The sequence below is a fragment of the Ursus americanus genome, chromosome 7 (assembly GCF_024610735.1).
Source record: "Ursus americanus isolate L20-20 chromosome 7, mUrsAme1.1.p, whole genome shotgun sequence".
Taxonomy (NCBI): domain Eukaryota; kingdom Metazoa; phylum Chordata; class Mammalia; order Carnivora; family Ursidae; genus Ursus; species Ursus americanus.
In genome coordinates this window covers 23,066,427-23,084,041 of record NC_142133.1, presented here as the reverse complement: position 1 = coordinate 23,084,041, position 17,615 = coordinate 23,066,427, and the positions used below count along the sequence as shown (strand labels likewise).

The following is a 17,615-nucleotide window of genomic DNA, read 5'->3' as shown; positions in this document are numbered from 1 at the left end:
GTGAATATACCTATCTGGAAATTGGATTATTCTAGATGTCAGGCTCTCAAACTTTGTGGCCTCAGGTTTCCTTTACACTTTTAAAAAGCACTGAACATCCCAAAGAGCTTTTACTTACATGGGTATTGTCTGTTGATATTTATCCTATTAGACATTAAAGCAGAAAATTTTAAAATATTTATTTATTCCTTTAAAGTAACAATAGGCTCATGACATGTTATCATAATAAAATATTTTTTATAAAAAATAACTTCCAAAACCAAAGATTTTCATGAGAAGAGTTCCATTTCCTATGTTTTTGTAAATCTCTGTAATGTCTGGTTTAATAGAAGGTAGATGGCTTCCCGTATCTCCTCCTATATTCAGTCTGTTGTAATACCACGTGTCATGTAGTCTCATGTATATTTGTGAGAGAATGAGAATGAAAAAGGGAAATAACAACTTAGTATTTTTATGAAAGTAGTTTTGACTTTGTAGACCCTAGACCATATTTTGAGAACCACTGCTCTAGATATTTGTGAGTTAAACAGAAATCATATTTGGTATAAAGGCCTACTAAAACAGAACATCCATGAGATAAAAAAATAAAAAAGATTGATAACATGTCAAACCAAGGAATGATGAAATGGATTCCAAAGTGTGGTAAGCAGAGGGGAAAGGTCATGGATTTGAGTTTGTATTCTTTCTAATTAGTCAGAGAACATATCTTGCACATCTTTGAGTAAATATTGGTTAATCAATCAATTCAGGGAGAAGGGGATTTGAATACTTGATTGAATGAAGCAGAGTGAGATGTGTGAGTTATAAAATGTTGGAGGCTGGGGGGTGCTGTATAAATAGCTTCACTTAGTGGAGGCCAGTTTGAGTGACCCAAATCATAAACTTCTACCTCTTCTCTAGGGAAATTAAAAAAAAAATTGTTTGACTTTATTGATATAGATTTATATTGTTATTCCTTGTTTCTTCTTTTACCATCTCTCTCTCTCTTTCTGTCTCTGTATTTATGTGTGTGTGTGTGTGTGTGTGTGTGTGTGTGTGTATACATACATACAATGCACACACATACACATATTTATTATTTTGGAGGACCATTACTATAGATTGGAAGGTCATAGACTCTGGGGGGTCAGATGAACTGTTCTACTTTATATCATGTGTATAATTGTGGGAAAATTAACTTCTCTAAGCCTGTTTCCTCACTTTCACTGTGAGAATAATAATATCTCACTTATATTATATATTAAATTCAGTGATTTAATAGATTTAAGTTCCCAGTACAGTAAATATGTATTTAATAAACACTAGATTATCTTATATTGCCTGTCAGAGTGCAAATTATGTTTATGGTAGTTCTTGAAAGGCTCTCAGAAATTATTCTGAAAACTACCTCTGCTGTGACCTAAGAAGAATATTTTTACATGAAAAACTTTAGTAAATTAACACAAAGTTTATAAATTTAAGAATGTAAATCATGATTGCAGTATTAGATGAACTCAATAGTTAGCTAGTATATTAAACCGTACAAATTTGCTTTTTTGGAGTTAAAAATGGTCAAATACAGGCAACTTCATATGGCTCAGCCTCCAGCTACTTGAACTGGTTGATAGCTTCTTAAAGTCTTCATTTTTGAGTTTCTAAATACTTGATAATTTTAGGAAAAAAATTACGGAGACCCTTTTTCTATGCAAGGCACAGAAAGAATAAATTATACTCACTAGGAACTGGTCCAAATATGAACAACAGGATATAGACAAACACAATGTAATATTAGAAGGAATCTTACAAATTGGAGATACCAATTCTAGCACTTTTAAGGTGCATAAACTGAGATCCAAAAGAATAAATGATTGATGGAACTGTGATTAGAGCTCAGGTTTCCTGATTGCCAATCTAATCCTTTCTGTTCTACTACAGTTCTTTGATAATTTGTTTTTCTGATAGACTGTTATAAGTAGTTTTCTTTCATTTTTTGCTATGCCAAGCATGATTTTTTAAAATTAAAAAAAAATTTTTTTTATTGGAGAGAGTACCGTTGAGTTCATTGAGGGCTTTGGAAGGATTGGAAAAAGAAGTGTTGATTGGCAGGTGTAGACATTAGCTGGTCCCTGTTTGTAGCTGATGTGTCATATTAGGATGTTGAGACATAGTTTTTTTTTATTTTTCGCTTTCAGATGACCTGATGCAGTTAATAAAGTTATGTCCCCACACTGAATTAATTCAGTGTCTCACTAGAGAATGGAACGGGAAACCACCATCTTTATCTTTTGGTCTTGTTACACTTCATCTGTTTTCTGTAGATATGAAAAAAGTTGGCATTAAGCTACTTCAAGAAATAAGTAAAGGTGGGAAAGGTAAGTATAGTAAAATGTTGTAGAAGGGAAAGTAGTGGGTTATTTAGGGAAAGGTTCAAGATTATTATGTCTGAGTTAACTCATTTTTCCTAAGAGTTCTTTCTTGGCAGGAATTGACTTTAGAAGTTTATAAATGTAAAGATTACCATGTCAATAATAGTCTGTTGACAATAGTATGTATTTCTTGAGGGAATTACAAAGAAGAGAGAATTTTATGAAGCTTTAGGGGAACATATTAATAATTATACTGGCTAACTACTCTAAAAACTGTACATATATTAACAAATGTATATATTTAGTAATTTTTATGTATTTAAAATGTTTTTTAGACATAATCTCTCTATATTTTTATTCTTAAACCAAATACATATGTAAATGTCATTTCCATATGATGTTTACTCTGAATGTAACTCTGGACTGGGATCAAGAATAACTAATTACATCTCACTTTTTTCTTTCCTTTCTGTAATTTAATATAGGAACTTGAGCAGATAGCTTGATTTTAAATTGTTATAAGGGGTTAAAGACTGAATAGCAAATTACATGAAAACATATTTGGGAAGATAATTTTGAAATTATCATTACAGATACCAAATAAAGTATTTTACTTGACAGAAAAATAATAATCATGGTAGAAGTAAAATAATAGTGCTGACAATATTTTTAAAAGAGATCCTCTTTCATTAAGTATCATAAGTAATGCATGTAACAGGTAAGAAATGAGTTCCCTAAATAAGTATATTCCAAAGAGGGTCACTGTAATTGATTTACAAAAGTAAGTAATATCATTAGTTTTCTTTAATAAACAAAATCATTCTTTTATTTCCTTTAGAAAAATAATTGTTATAGAAGTCCCATCATTAGGAGGTCTCCTTCTATCCAGAGTTAGGAGGAAGGATTTGCCAAAGAGGTTTTCAAGCCCTTGGGTCAGCACTACTAGGGAATTTATAAAAGAATTTGAAGAATCATGAAAACTAGACCTGTAGGCCCCCAGTTATGTGGTAGTGTTTAGTGGTGCCTTAGAGACTTTGAATAAGGCTGAACCCTCATTCTTCATTTTCTGAGGCCCCTCCCTTGTAGCCTTCAACCGAGAAGAAGATGAATAGAAGTGTGGGAATGTGAGAGATAGTAGAGGGTTGATGTGAGACATGAAAAGGTTAATGAAAAAAATGAAGAAATTAACACTTGGTTACTTACCACGAACTGGCTGAAACCCTCCACATTAAATTTACAGGGATCTAGTTTAATAGTAACTTTAATAGTTGAAATGATATCCCTTTCTATTTTTGAAGTGTGTGTTTTCAAATAAGATAAGTACCATACTATAATATTATAATTTTTTCCCTCAGGTATAGTCGAACATCTTATGATAAATGATCCATTTTTCTCATTAGAAAACTGGCAAGAAATGGCAAATATATGTTTACAGAATGGCTTTGACAAATTATCTCACGATATCATGTCCATTCTTCAATCTCAGGCTGGAGTTACAGAAATTTCTGAAGAGGATGATACAGTCAACTTAATGGAACACGTTTTTTGGTAGTTCTATGTCTTAACCAGTTGAGGGAGCTTATATAACATTTTATGTGTGTTGGTTGGGCAAACTGATTTTGGCATAACTAACTTAAAAATAAATCTAAAGTATGAAGCTCTCAGAAATAAATTGTGCTGCTTTTGTTATGATGACATTTGTACCATTGCTTTCTTTTTTTCTGTATGGTCATTTCTGATATTGAATCTTGATAAAATCCAAGAGTATAACTTTGTATGAAACTCAGTTTAGGCACTTCTATCTAAGGGCATAAGCTAATGTCTAGATGTATTTCTTTCTGGGGATCTAATTTTATACCAAGAACTGAGGAAGGTATGAATAGTATCCTGTCAGACTAATTTCCCAGATAACGAATGCTTCGAGACTGATTTTTAACAAGAAAGGCAGGATGTCATTTCAAGGTTGGACTCACTGGTGAGAACCTACAATATAGTAATTTTATACTACTGATTTAAAGGTGTGCCCCTTGCTTTGGTATATGTAAATGGCAAATGTTAGGTTTCTACTCTAAAAATTGGGAATCTTAGCATGTTCTTACTTAGAAGACCAGCCAAATTTTGCATGATGTAGACCTGTAGGTATGGAAAATATGTTTTGGATGATTTCAAGTGTCAGAATAAGTAAGTGATGGAATACTCAGAGTTCTGTGTCATGGACAGGTAGGATATTCAAAATATTTAGTGATGAGTATGGCATGGGCACCCCTAGTCAAACAGAAAAGATACCCAACTGATCATAACAGCTTTTAGCTCTTATGCCATACCAGCTGAATGTAAGCCTTGATCATAGAACATGGTAACAATGAACTGCTGTTAGATGGAGTCAGAGTAAAAAGTCAGTTTTCCCCTACTTAATTTAAATTGTTTGTCTGTTTTTTACTCTATAGCAGAAAGAATATGAACTTGGAATCAGACAGTCTTGTATTCAAATTCTGGTCTTACCTCTTCTTTGCAAAATGTGGGCAGTAATATCTCATCTAAAGGTTTGCCATGAGGATTAGGGATATGTTTGTGTAATGTAAGTATATAACGTAATTGAGGAATTTCATAGAAGATAACTTATTTCTATGTAATAGGTCCCGGAAATACATATTCCTCTACTTGGCTTATGTTTACTAAATCCCACATATCTATCCATTTGCAGTTGTGTAATTATCCTTCTTTGGAGTATTTGATGTGTCGACATACCTTGTTGCCTATATTGAGCTACGTGTCCTCGCTTATATTAGGGCCGCTTGGCTTATCTTACAAATTTTGAAGAATACTGGCCGAGTTCTTAGTTTTTCCACATTTTGCTAAACACAGACTGTGTAATGCATAATTATAGCTTTCTAAAACATAATATTTTTTAAAGTAATACATGTACACAATTTAAAAAGCAATGTATTACTCAAAGGTTTATAATAACTAACAATATTTTGATTTCTGGCCTCCACATTAGCTGTGATCTTTGAAAAAATGATGAAGGATGGAAAAAAAGAAGGGAAAGAGAAAAGATAGTTCAGCAGCCTTGATTTTTTTTAAAAAACTTTTTAAGATTTTTATTTATTTTTAGCAGCATTGATTTTTAATGTCAACGGCTTAAAAACTTTTTTTTTTCTTTGAGACTTGTACATTGACAGAACTTAGGAAAATAATGTGTCCATGAAAGCCAGGGGAACAAAGTAGGAACATAAATGTGGAAAAAGCTTGAAACAGCAGCTGTTGTTGTTACTGTTAATTTTGCTTTGGTTTTAAAATGTTTTTCTTCCCCTTATTATTATTCCTTCTCTGTTAGCATTACCTTTGGCAGTTTTCCCAAGGAATGTGAAACTTGTCAAGTGAATATAAATTAAAATGTCTGGAGATAGAGTTGGGAGGAAGAACAAGAATATGAAGTTACATGCGGAAGGAGAGGGCGTTGAGCTGTGAGCTGCACAGGGTGGGCATGGAAGCAGTCAGAACCTCCAGTGAGCTGAACTGAGAGACGTGGAATGTGAGCTCTCGGCCTAGGAGCCTGCGTTCTAGACCAGCTCTGCCACAGCCTGGCTTTGTGTCCTTTTCCTCATGAATTTATTTTGACTAGATAATTCCTCTTGTCATTTTTAACTCAAAAATTCTGTAATTCTGCAAAGGTACAAATGATTCCCCAGTACTTTTTGACCTGCCTCCCTTTGAAATGCCAAGATTCAGCATCAGAATCAATGACACATACTGAATACCTATTTTGTGGATGGTGTCTGCTATCAAGATTACGGCTTCAGTGGAAAGACACAACATGCTTTTTATTTTTTATTTTTTTATTTTTAATGATTTTATGTATTTGAGAGAGCGGGAGAGAGCACGCATGAGCAGGGGGCAGGAGCAGAGAGACAGGGAGAGCAGACTCCCCACTAATCAGGGCTCCGTTCCAAAACCAGGGGATGATGACCCGAGCCGAAGGCAGGTGCTTAACTGACTGAGCCACCCAGGTGCCCCAAGACACAGCATACTTTTAAAAATAATTAACAGCAATTCCTTAGTATCATCTAATATCCAGTCCATATTCAAATTTCGCCAGTTGCTTAAAAATGCCTTTTCATAGTTGAATTGTTTCAATTAGGATCTAAGCAAGGTTCAAGTGTTTTGTTCAGGTTGTTGTATCTGTACATCTAGAGTTATGCCACCTCCCCTCCCTTATTTTTCTCTTGCCATTGACTGGTTGGACTGGCTGGTTGTTAACTGGGAATGTTCCACGTTCCAGATTTGTCTGATTGGTATTTTTCCATATGGTATTACTTTATTTGTTCTTCTATTTCCCATATTTCCTATAAATGGGGGTTAGTTCTAAAGACTTGACTAGATTTAGATTCAGCTATTTTGGCAAGGATACTTATAGGTATGTTGAGTACTTCACATTTGATCATATTACGATGTACTAAGTGTTTGGTTGTCTCATTGTTTCTTGAGATGGAGTCCAAAATCCTTAACATGGCCTGCATGATCAGGATTCCAGCTGCCCCTCCAGCCTCTGTCCTACTGTATTCCTCCCTTTCTTGGCCAGATGTGGGCTTTCTTTTTGTTCCTCTTGTAAGGCATGGTGGCTAAATGTGGTATCTCTCCTGATTGGATGGGGACCCTCAAAAGTGGGGTGAGATCAGTTAGATGCCAGTGCTGCAGGCGGCGAAAGGATTCATCCAAAGCACAACAAAGGAGATGGAAGTTTACTGAATACACTGCAAGGGAGCGCGTAGCCGGACAGCAAAGGGGAGGCTATCTGCAAGGAGGCAGTGGGTTGGGCTGAATTTAAAGGTGAGGAGGTGTGGTGATATATGGAATCTTCTCTTTTTTGGTAACTGTGCCTGGTTGTAAGTAGCCCATTGATCAGTTATGGCCTGTGAATATTTTCAGGTGGGTCACAGATGGGCCTGTATGTATTCAGCCAGGGGGTTGCTCTGGGCCCTTTCTACACTCCTTTGCTCAAGCCTTTTGCCCAAAAACAGAAAGTGTGTGCGAACAGTGGGGCAGAGGGAGAAGGAGAGAATCTCCAGCAAATTCCCTTCCGGGCATAGGGAGCCCTATGCCAAGCTTGATCCCAAGACCCTGAGATCATGATCTGAGCTGAAATCAAGAGTCAGACGCTTAACCCACTAGCCACCCAGATGCCCCTAAAATATGCTATTTATTTTATCTGGAACGCTCATCCCTTTGTTTTTATCTAGTCAATAATTTCTTTTACTTCAATTCTTAGCTTAGTTAAAACTTCCTCAGGGAAGCCGTTCATGAATTCCTTAATTTAGTGCTAATTTTCCCTTTTATAGGCTGTCTTTTATTGCTATCATGGTTGTGGTCAGGGACAATACTTTTTTTTTTCACCTAAATACATAAATTTTACTAATAACTATAAAGAGAAATTGATGGTAATACAATAATAATAGGGAACTTCAACACTATACTTACATCAATGGAGAGATCCTCCAGACAGAAAATCAATAAGGACAAAATGCCTTTGAATAACATATTGAACAAGATGGACATAGCATATACAGAATATTCCATCCCAAAACAACAGAATACACACTCTTGTCAAGTGCACATGGAACATTCTCCAGAATATATCACATAATAGGCAATAAAACATGCCTCAATAGATTTAAGAAGACTGAGATCATACCATGCACCTTTTTTTTGTTTGTTTTTAATGTTCTTTTTAAAAGAATTTATATTCAATTAGCCAACGTATAGTTTTTGATATAATGTTTGTGATTCATTGGTTGTGTAATTGAGGGCAAGGACAATATCTTTTGAGGGTGTGGGAAATGGGGGAGGGTTGATATATTAGTTTTCTGGGGTGCTGAAACAAAGTACCACAAACTGAGTGGTTTAACCAACAGAAATGTATTGTCTCACAGTTCTGAAGGCTGTAAATCTGAGGTTTTGGGTAGAGTTGGTTCCTTATAAAGATTATTAAGGGAAGAATCTGTTCTAGGCCACTGCCTCTCTCCTTGACTTATGGGTGACCAACTTCTGTCTCTTATATCATCTTTCCTTTATTCATGTCTGTGTCCAAATTTCCTCTTCTTATAAGAAGACCAGTCATATTGGTGTAGGGCCCACCCTAACCTCATTTTCCTTGATTGCCTCTGTAAAGACCCTATTTCCAAATAAGGTCACATTATGAGGTCCTGGGGGTTAGGGCTACAACATGGGGATTTTGGGGGGGACACAATTCAACCTATAACATTTAACATTGTATCACCAAAATCAAACATAGTACTGGGTACAAATTGAATTTCAAAAATAATTGCATGAATAAATACCAGGCTGGACCTGGTATCTTCCATATTTAATGTTCATGTTGTAAATTTACTGTTGCTATATTTTTTTGATAAATTTTACTGATATATAAACATACATATACCCAATAATACATTCTGAAAAATGCCCATATTAGAACTATAGAGCTCAATATTTTTTCACCAAGTGAACACATTTGTGTAACTAACTCCAAAGTGAAGAAACAGAATACCCCTCTCATCTTAGAAGCCCCATGCAGTCACTATTATCCCGCTCCGAAAGATAGCCACTATTCTGACTTCTCATACCATAGATAAGTTTTGCTTGATTTTGAATTATATATAAATGAAATCATAATGATTTTTTTTGTGTTTGCTTCTTTTGCCCTTTATTATTTTTGTGAGATTTGTCCATGCCATGTGTATTTGCAATTGTTCATTCTTATTGCTATTTATTATTCCATCATATAAGTACACCAGTTCTACCAGAGATGGTCATTTAGGTTGTTTTCAGTGCAGAGCTAATACACATAGTGCTTCCAAGAGCATTCTTGTACGTGTCTTGTATGTGAACATGTGTGCATTTTTGTTGGAGTCCTGCTTTGTTTTTTAGGTTGTGTATTGATGGGTATATATTAGGCCATACTAGTAGCTATAATTTTCAGGGTCAGCACTATATTAATGTTTGATTTATATTATCCTCTGACAGCTATAATGAAATAGTTATAATAGAAATTTTGCATTGGGTTAAAATTAGTCATTTTTCTAAACCCATGGCTCTAAAAAATATTTTTTGAGCAGTTTTAGTTTCACAGCAATATTGAGTAGAAGGTACAGAGATTTCCCATGTATCCCCACATATGTACAAACTCCCCCATTATCAACATCCCCTGCTAGAGTGATACATTTGTTACATTTGATGAACCTACACTGACACATCATTGTCACCCAAGGTCCATAGTTTACATTAGGGTGCACTCTTGGTTTTGTACGTTCTATGGGTTTAGCTAAATTTACAATGACAAGTGTCCACTATTACAGTATCAGAATAGTTTCACTGCCCTAAAAATTCTCAGTGCTCTACCTATTCATTCCCCATGGGTTCTTTCTTTCTTCTTTTCTTTTCTTTTCTTTTTTCTTTTCTTTTTCTTTTTTTCTTTCTTTCTTTCTTTCTTTCTTTCTTTCTTTCTTTCTTTCTTTCTTCTTTCTTTCTTTCTTTCTTTCTTTCTTTCTTTCTTTCTTTCTTTCTTTCTTTCTTTCTTTCTTTCTTTCTTTCTTTCTTTCTTTCTTTCTTTCTTTCTTTCTTTCTTTCTTTCTTTCAGATTTATTTATTTTTTTTGACAGAGATAGAGACAGCCAGCAAGAGAGGGAACACAAGCAGGGGGAGTGGGAGAGGAAGAAGCAGGCTCCCAGCGGAGGAGCCCGATGTGGGGCTCGATCCCAGATCTCTGGGATCACGCCCTGAGCCAAAGGCAGACGCTTAATGACTGAGCCACCCAGGAGCCCTGAGTTTTTTTCATTTTTTATATGGGGAACCTCTTTGCCTCCCATGTATGAAAAGAACAGAATTTTTTTTTTAAGATTTTATTTATTTATTTGACAGAGATAGAGACAGCCAGCGAGAGAGGGAACACAAGCAGGGGGAGTGGGAGAGGAAGAAGCAGGCTCATAGCGGAGGAGCCTGATGAGGGGCTCGATCCCATAACGCCGGGATCACGCCCTGAGCTGAAGGCAGACACCTAACCACTGTGCCACCCATGCGCCCCCAGAAATTTTTAAATTGCTTTCTATGTGCCAGACACTGTGCTAGCTATTTTGATTCACACTCTCATTAAAATCCTCACAACAATTTTATGAAATATTTGTTATGATCCCTGTTTTTATAGGTGAAGAAAAGGGATTAGAGGGCAAAGCAATATGCTGAAGATCACATGGCAAAGGTCATGATAAACTAAATCTCTGACTTCAGATTAGGTGTTCTTTCTACCATAGCAGCGAAAGAGAGGAAAATGTTTCTTCCAGAGTCAGAAATATTTAATTGTACTTACATGTTTATCATTTATCAAAATGAATTTCCATTAATTTCATCTATTTGGAAAGGTTTAGAGGTTTTCTGAAAGAAAAATTTAATGAAAAGTTTTCTTAACATTTAGGACTTTTTCTAAATCCTGGGTTAGTTAAAAAATAACCATTATATTCATTCACTTTTTTTTTTTTTAAAAGATTTTATTTATTTATTTGACAGAGATAGAGACAGCCAGCGAGAGAGGGAACATAAGCAGGGGGAGTGAGAGAGGAAGAAGCAGGATCATAGTGGAGGAGCCTGATGTGGGGCTCGATCCCATAACGCCGGGATCACGCCCTGAGCCGAAGGCAAACGCTTAACCACTGTCATTCACTTTTTTTAAACTAAACAGATGAAAATGTTACTTTTTAGTTGCCTGTGTGGCCAAAACCGTAGACTAATTCTGTAAATGCATTAGTCTCTTAAAGTAGGTAGAAAACAAAATTAGAGTTATAATGGAAGTTATAGTAATATTAGCTTTTAGACTAATAATTTTTTTAAAATGTATTTTTCTCTTAAGTCATGCAGATAACAAAAGGTAGAATTACATACTATTGTTACAGTAATAATAGCTCTTCTCACTGCCTATATATTTACCTTTATTGAGATCTTTATTTTGTCATATGGCTTCAAGTTACTGTCTAGTGTCCTGCAGTAGTCCCTTGAGCATTTCTTTCAAGGTAGGCTTAGTGGTAATGAACTCCCTCAGCTTTTGTTTATCTGGGAAAGTCTCAATTTCTCCCTCATTCCTGAAAGACGGTTTTGCTAGATGTAGGATTCTTGGTTCACAGTTTTCTTTTAGCACTTTAAATAGCACTGCCTTCTGGCCTCCAAAATCTCTGATGAAAAATTTGCTGATAATCTTATTGAAGACCTCTTGTGTATGATGTCTTTTTTCTCTTGTGGCTTTTAAGACTCTTTCTTTGTTTTTGTTTTTTGAAAGTTTGATTATATGATTCAGTGTAGGTCTCTTTGAGTTCATCTTACTTGGAATTCCTTGATAGTCTTAGATGTTTATTGCTCGTCTTTCATCACATTTGGGAAGTTTTCAGCCATTATCTCTTCAACTATTCTCTCGGCTTCTTTCTCTATCTCTTCTTCTTCTGGGATTTCCCCAAAGCATACGTTGTTCCACTTGGTGGTGTTCCACGGGTCCCTTAGGTTCTGTTCACTTTTCCTCACTTTTTTTCCCCTTTCTGTTCCTCAGACTCGATAATTTCTGTTGTCCTATTTTCAAGTGTGCTGATTCTTTCTTCTGCTGAAATCTGAATCCCTCTAGTGAATTTTTCATTTCAGTTTTTGCACTTATCGGTTCCAGAATTTCTTTTTGGTTTCTTTTTAGTTTTTCTCTCTCATTATTCATTTCCATTTTGTTCAGACATCATTTACTTTCTTCACGTCTTTTTTTTAGTTGTTTGAGTATCTTTAAGACAGTGGTTTTAAAATCCTTGTCTAGTAGATCTGTTATCAGTTCTTTTGCAGGGGCATTTCTGTTGATTTGTTCCTTCCTTTGAATGGGCCACATTTTGCTATTTCTTTATATGCTTTGTGACTTTTTTTAATGAAAACTGGACATTTGAATCTAGTGGTGTGGTAACTCTGGAAATCAGATTCTCTCCCTTCTGTAAGGTTTTCTAGTTTTTGTTTATTGTTTTTGGGTTTTTGACTGTTGTAGGCTGTCTCTGTGCCAAGGATCTGCCTGAGGTATAAACTTAATGTCTTCCTAAGTCTTTTCTGAGCCTGCACCTTCCCTGAGTGCGCAGGATGACTTTCTAATGTTCCCTGTGTATAGAGTTGCTTTTGAATGTCCTACTCTTTCATGTCCGGTTCCCAAAAAGGGAAAACGAGAAAAATGGAAGGAGGAAAAAAGAGAATACTGGCTCTTTAAATCCCCTGGAAGTCACTTCAGCTGCAAGGGGGAGAAGCTTGCAACAATGGAGGGAGGTGCACCACCACCACCAACCAACTTCCTCTTTGCTGGCATCTCTGAGATCAGAAGCAGCAAGCAGTGATCAGAACACACATACCCTATATTTGGAAGACAGGGTCCTTTTTACCTACCCAGGCTCCTGCAATCTGTGTACACTGCTCCAGGAACAGGTGCACAGCTGCCTGCTATGGGGCTGGGAATGTGGGAGGGGGAGCTGCTACTGTACTGACAGCTGAAATTGACCTGAGTTGACCACAGTTTACTGTCCAAGCCTTCTCCTGGAAGTTAAAAGCCTTCAGTAGACTCTAGAGTCCCCAAATAGTTAGACTGTCAGACAGAATCTGCCAAAGCAATTGTTATCTAGATGGAAAGATAGATTCCTGGTGCTCCTCACCCTTCCCAGAATCCTCCTTGAGAACCATTCTTGGGATTTGCATTCTTAGGAAGATGGTCCTTTAAGGAAAAAATAGTTACTCTATATTAAAATGTTTTAAAATTCTAGCACTTTCTTTTTTTGAGCTTTTCATTCAGTTGAAGCAGGGATAAGGGTGGGATGAGTGGGGTGAGTTGGGTCCTGGAAATGAGGGCTTTGTTTTCTAGACATAGGATTTCTTTTCAAGACATTTCAAAGGCCATATTGTAGTAGGAGCCTGCCTGTTATGCGGTGATCCCACACTATTATATGCTTGACTGGGGCCTCGTGACTTAGCTGACTTTCCTGTTTGTGCTACTCTAGGTTAAAGCATAGGCTGGCTGCAAAGATGTTGCTTATATCATAATTTTAGCTTCAAAAATTTTTGACACACTCATTCAGTCTATTCTTCAGAAAAGCAAGAAATGTCTACATAAAAATAGCCCAAGCTGATCAGTTTATAGCCAGATTGTGAAAAGTCTGTTTTCTTAGAATCACTGGGATGGTTTTAAAACCAGCCGAAGAGGGTACCTGGTTATTTTGCTTACATGGTGTTCAATCCTTGATTCAAAGTGTAGGAGATGAGATTAACAGTTGAGAGCAAGAGGCATTGCTTTGTGCCTCAGAATAAGACCTGACCTACGAAGTAATTCTGAGAATTCCTTGTTATTTTTTATTAAGTTTTTATTTAAATTCTAGTTAGTTAACATACAGTGTAATATCACTTTCAGGTGTACAATAGTGATTCATCACGTATATACAGCACCCAGTGCTCATCACAAGTGCTCTCTTTAATACCCATCACCTATTTAACCCATCCTCCACACACCTGCCTTCTGGTAACCGTCAGTTTATTCTCTACAGTTAAGAGTCTGTTTCTTGGTTTTTCTCTCTTCCCCCCACCATGTTCATTTGTTTTGTTTCTCAAATTCCACATGAGGGTAATCATACAGTATTTGTCTTTCTCTGACCTATTTCGCTAAGCATTATACTCTCTAGCTCCATTCATGTTACTGCAAATGGCAAGATTTCATTCTTTTTTATGGTTGAGTAATATTCCATTGTGCATACACACCACATCTTCTTTATCCATTCATCAGTCGACAGATATTTGGGCTTTCTCCATAATTTGGATATTGCTGATAATGCTGCTATAAACATTGGAGTGGGGGTGCATGTATCCCTTCGAATTAGTATTTTTGTATCCTCTGGGCAAATACCTAGTAATGCAATCGCCAGATCATAAGGTAGTTTTATTTTTAACTTTTTGAGGAACCTCCATGCTATTTTCCAGAGTGGCTGCACCAGTGTGAATTCCCACCAGCAGTGCAAGAGGGTTCCCCTTTTCCACATCCTCGCCAACCAACACCTGTTGTTTCTTGGGCTTTTGATTTTAGCCATTCTGACAGGTGTAAGGTGATATCTCATTGTAGTTTTGATTTGTTTTTCCCTGATGATGAGTGATGTTGAGCATCTTTTCATGTGTCTGTTGGCCATCTGGATGTCTTCTTTGGAAAAATGTCTATTCATGTCTTTTGCCCATTTTTTAACTGGATAATTTGTTTTTTGGGTGTTGAGTTTGATAAGTTCTTTATAGATTTTGGATTCTAACCCTTTATCAGATATGTCATTTGCAAAAATCTTCTCCCATTCTGTAGGTTGCCTTTTAGTTTTGTTGATTGTTTCTTTCACTGTGCAAAAGCTTTTTATTTTGATGAAGTCCCAATAGTTGATTTTTGCTTTTGTTTTCCTTGCCTCAGGAGACATATCTAGTAAGAAGTTGCTATGGCTGATGTCAAAGAGGTTGCTGCCTGTGTTCTCCTCTAGGATCTTGATGGTTTCCTTTCTCACATTTAGGTCTTTCATCCATTTTGAATTTTTTCTGTGTATGGTGTAAGACAGTGGTTCAGTTTCCTTCTTCTGTATGCGGCTGTCCAGTTTTCCCAACACCATTTGTTGAACAGATTGTCTTTTTTCCATTGGATATTCTTTTCTGCATTGTTGAAGATTAGTTGGCCATATAATTGGGGGTTCATTTCCAGGTTTTCTATCCTGTTCTATTGATCTATGTGTCTGTTTTTGTGCCAGTACTATACTGTTTTGATCATAATTCTGAAGTCTGGAATTGTGATGCCTCCAACTTTGCTTTTCTTTTTCAATGTTGTATTGGTTATTCGGGGTCTTTTGTAGTTCCATATAAAGTTTAGGATTGTTTGTTCTAGTTGTGTGAAAACTGCTGGTGATATTTGGATAGGGATTGCATTAAGTGTGTAGATTGCTTTGGGTAATATAAACATTTTAACAATATTCTTTTAATCCATGAACATGGAATGTTTTTCCATTTCTTTGTGTCATCTTCATTTTTTTCATCAGTGTTTTATAGTTTTCAGAGTATAGATCTTTTACCTCTTTGGTTTTATTCCTAGGTATCTTATGGTTTTTAGTGAGAATTCCTTGTTATTTTCTGACTTGGCCTGCCTATTCACAGATACCCACATAACACATAGCTTTTGAAGGGAGTCCATGGGCCAAGATCAAGCTTGTTTTCACTTTACAGTTGGGGTTTTACTTGTCTTTGTTCCTTAGCTCTGACTCCATCAAGAAAAACAAGAAAAAAGAAAAGAAAAAAAAAAAAAGGTAAGCCTGTGAGCTTGTCGGTCAAGCAGTTTGTAATTTCTCCAGGCCAGAGGAGGAGAAAGAACAATGCCTGAAAAAAAAAAAAAGAACAATGCCTGCAGCCTTCTGAAGAGGTGAGTACATTTAGGAGGACTAGGAATTATCTGTGAGTGGGGACTTTTCAATCTCAGCGCTATCAACATGTGGACCAAATAATTCTTTGTTGTGTGAAGCTGTCCTTTGTGTTCTAGAACGGTTAGCGGCATTCTGGTCTCTATCCACTAGATGTCGGTAGTGTTCCCCTCTCCACTGCAACCAGTCATGACTAGCAGAAATGTCTACAGGCCTCGACAAATGGTTGAAAATCACTGGTGTGAGTTTTCTTAATGAGTATAGAAATTCTACCAGTCCACAGTTAAAACATAATAATTACCGGGTGGCTTTCCTGCAAAGAGGATCAAAGATATTTTGCTATATCAAAATTAGTGAATGTAGTCCTTTGTAAATTGTTATTTGCCCTGCAGTTCCGGAAAGCATCCTGAGGTAAGTACAGGAAAACAAACAAATAGAAAAGGGCTATCTCACTTTCAATTCATAACTCAGAAATCTAAATATCTCAAGGATTCTTGGCAAGAAAGAAGTAACTAATGTGCTTAGATTTCTCACATAGGCAGAAGCTCATTACTCCCAAATGTGAGCTGCCTGCCTGTGGCTAAGTTCTGCGGAGTCCCTCTTCCCTCCTGTTGTCTGGGGCACAGTGGCTTCTCTGTTCCTGGGAACCATGTGGCCTCAGGTTTAACCTTCTTCTTCCCACCTCTTGATGCCTTCCTGCTTCTTCAGTGAGAAACCTGTTAGGATCTCCAGGCTGTGGGAATGCCTGCTTTGAAGAGTGGTAACCGAGGAAAAGTGCCCTTGCTGGCTTGTGGATTGTGACTTGTGTACTGAAGTGCCATATTTCACACAGGATGATCGCATGGACTCTAAAAGGTGAGAAATTGTCATAGCCCTGAAATTGACCAACATTCAAACCCAGATTTGAAAGACGGTGTTTTGTGGCCTTCACAGAAAGCCACAGAGGTGATGATAGGATTGAAAGCAGGACCTTTTGTGGAAAAACTAGTGGAAATGGAATCATTCACCTTGACAAAAAAGATTGGAGAGGAATCATAAAGGGTCCCTAAACAGAGCAGTTTATAAATATTTTCTACCTCTGCTTAAGATAACAAAAAAAGATTGGAGAGGAATCATAAAGGGTCCCTAAACAGAGCAGTTTATAAATATTTTCTACCTCTGCTTAAGATAACAAAAAAATATAAGGTATGAGGAATTTAAGTTTATTTCAGGAGAACACTTCTGATAGTTAAGGGTTATCAACTTTACAAGGGGTGCCAGCACAAGGGGTGGTTTGGGAATCTTCTTCAAAGGGCTTTGAGAATTGCCTGGACTTGTTTCTGGCTGACTGGCTCGGAGAGGGTGTGGTCGTACGAGGGAAGGAATGGCCTTTTTGGTCTCACTGCTCTGGCACCTGAATGGCTCAATATACACCTTGTAGCTGGCAGTGAGGTGGCAACCTGTAACCTAGACAGAGCCTCGCCTTCATTCTCTAAATCAGGACGTGGGCTGCGTTCTTTCACAGGGACAGGTTACTTGACCAGTTTCAATGGACGGAGGTTTTCTCTCTGCCTTCAGTGGGGTCTTGTATATTTACTTAGTCAGCAGTGCTGCCATTTGGGTTCCCCCAGAAGCTGAGGGTGCAGGCTGTTCACGAGGGAGTGTGCTCTTGGTGCCCGTGCTGTGAACAGGAGGGGAGAAAGTAGGATGGGCAGGGGGAGGAGTTAAGGCCTGAAGCAATCCCAGCGAAGAAGTCAGCTGACTGGGAAACTCTGAAGCTGCTAAGCTGTCCGCAGTTGGGGCTAGAGGGCCAGGCCTCTGT

At 37.1% G+C, this 17,615-nt stretch overlaps 1 protein-coding gene and 1 long non-coding RNA gene across 8 annotated transcripts in view; both read left to right on the top strand.

The window, feature by feature from the left end:
* The window catches only part of CLHC1 (clathrin heavy chain linker domain containing 1), a 34,419-nt gene extending 30,374 nt beyond the window's left edge, over positions 1 to 4,045 (top strand). For 5 of the 6 annotated variants that reach the window (XM_087863404.1, XM_045787992.2, XM_087863406.1 and 2 more), the window contains 2 exons: positions 2,172 to 2,351; positions 3,701 to 4,045. In XM_087863404.1, the coding sequence (XP_087719530.1) occupies positions 2,172 to 2,351; positions 3,701 to 3,897 (377 nt within the window). In that variant the 3' untranslated portion in view covers positions 3,898 to 4,045. The remainder of the gene's footprint in view (positions 1 to 2,171; positions 2,352 to 3,700) is intronic. The other variant, XM_087863405.1, reaches the window with a different exon arrangement.
* A 5,863-nt stretch (positions 4,046 to 9,908) lies between these two features.
* The window catches only part of LOC123785934 (uncharacterized), a 31,774-nt gene continuing 24,067 nt past the window's right edge, over positions 9,909 to 17,615 (top strand). For both annotated transcript variants that reach the window (XR_006777823.2, XR_015725188.1), the window contains exon 1: positions 9,909 to 16,669. This is a non-coding gene — a long non-coding RNA (uncharacterized LOC123785934). The remainder of the gene's footprint in view (positions 16,670 to 17,615) is intronic.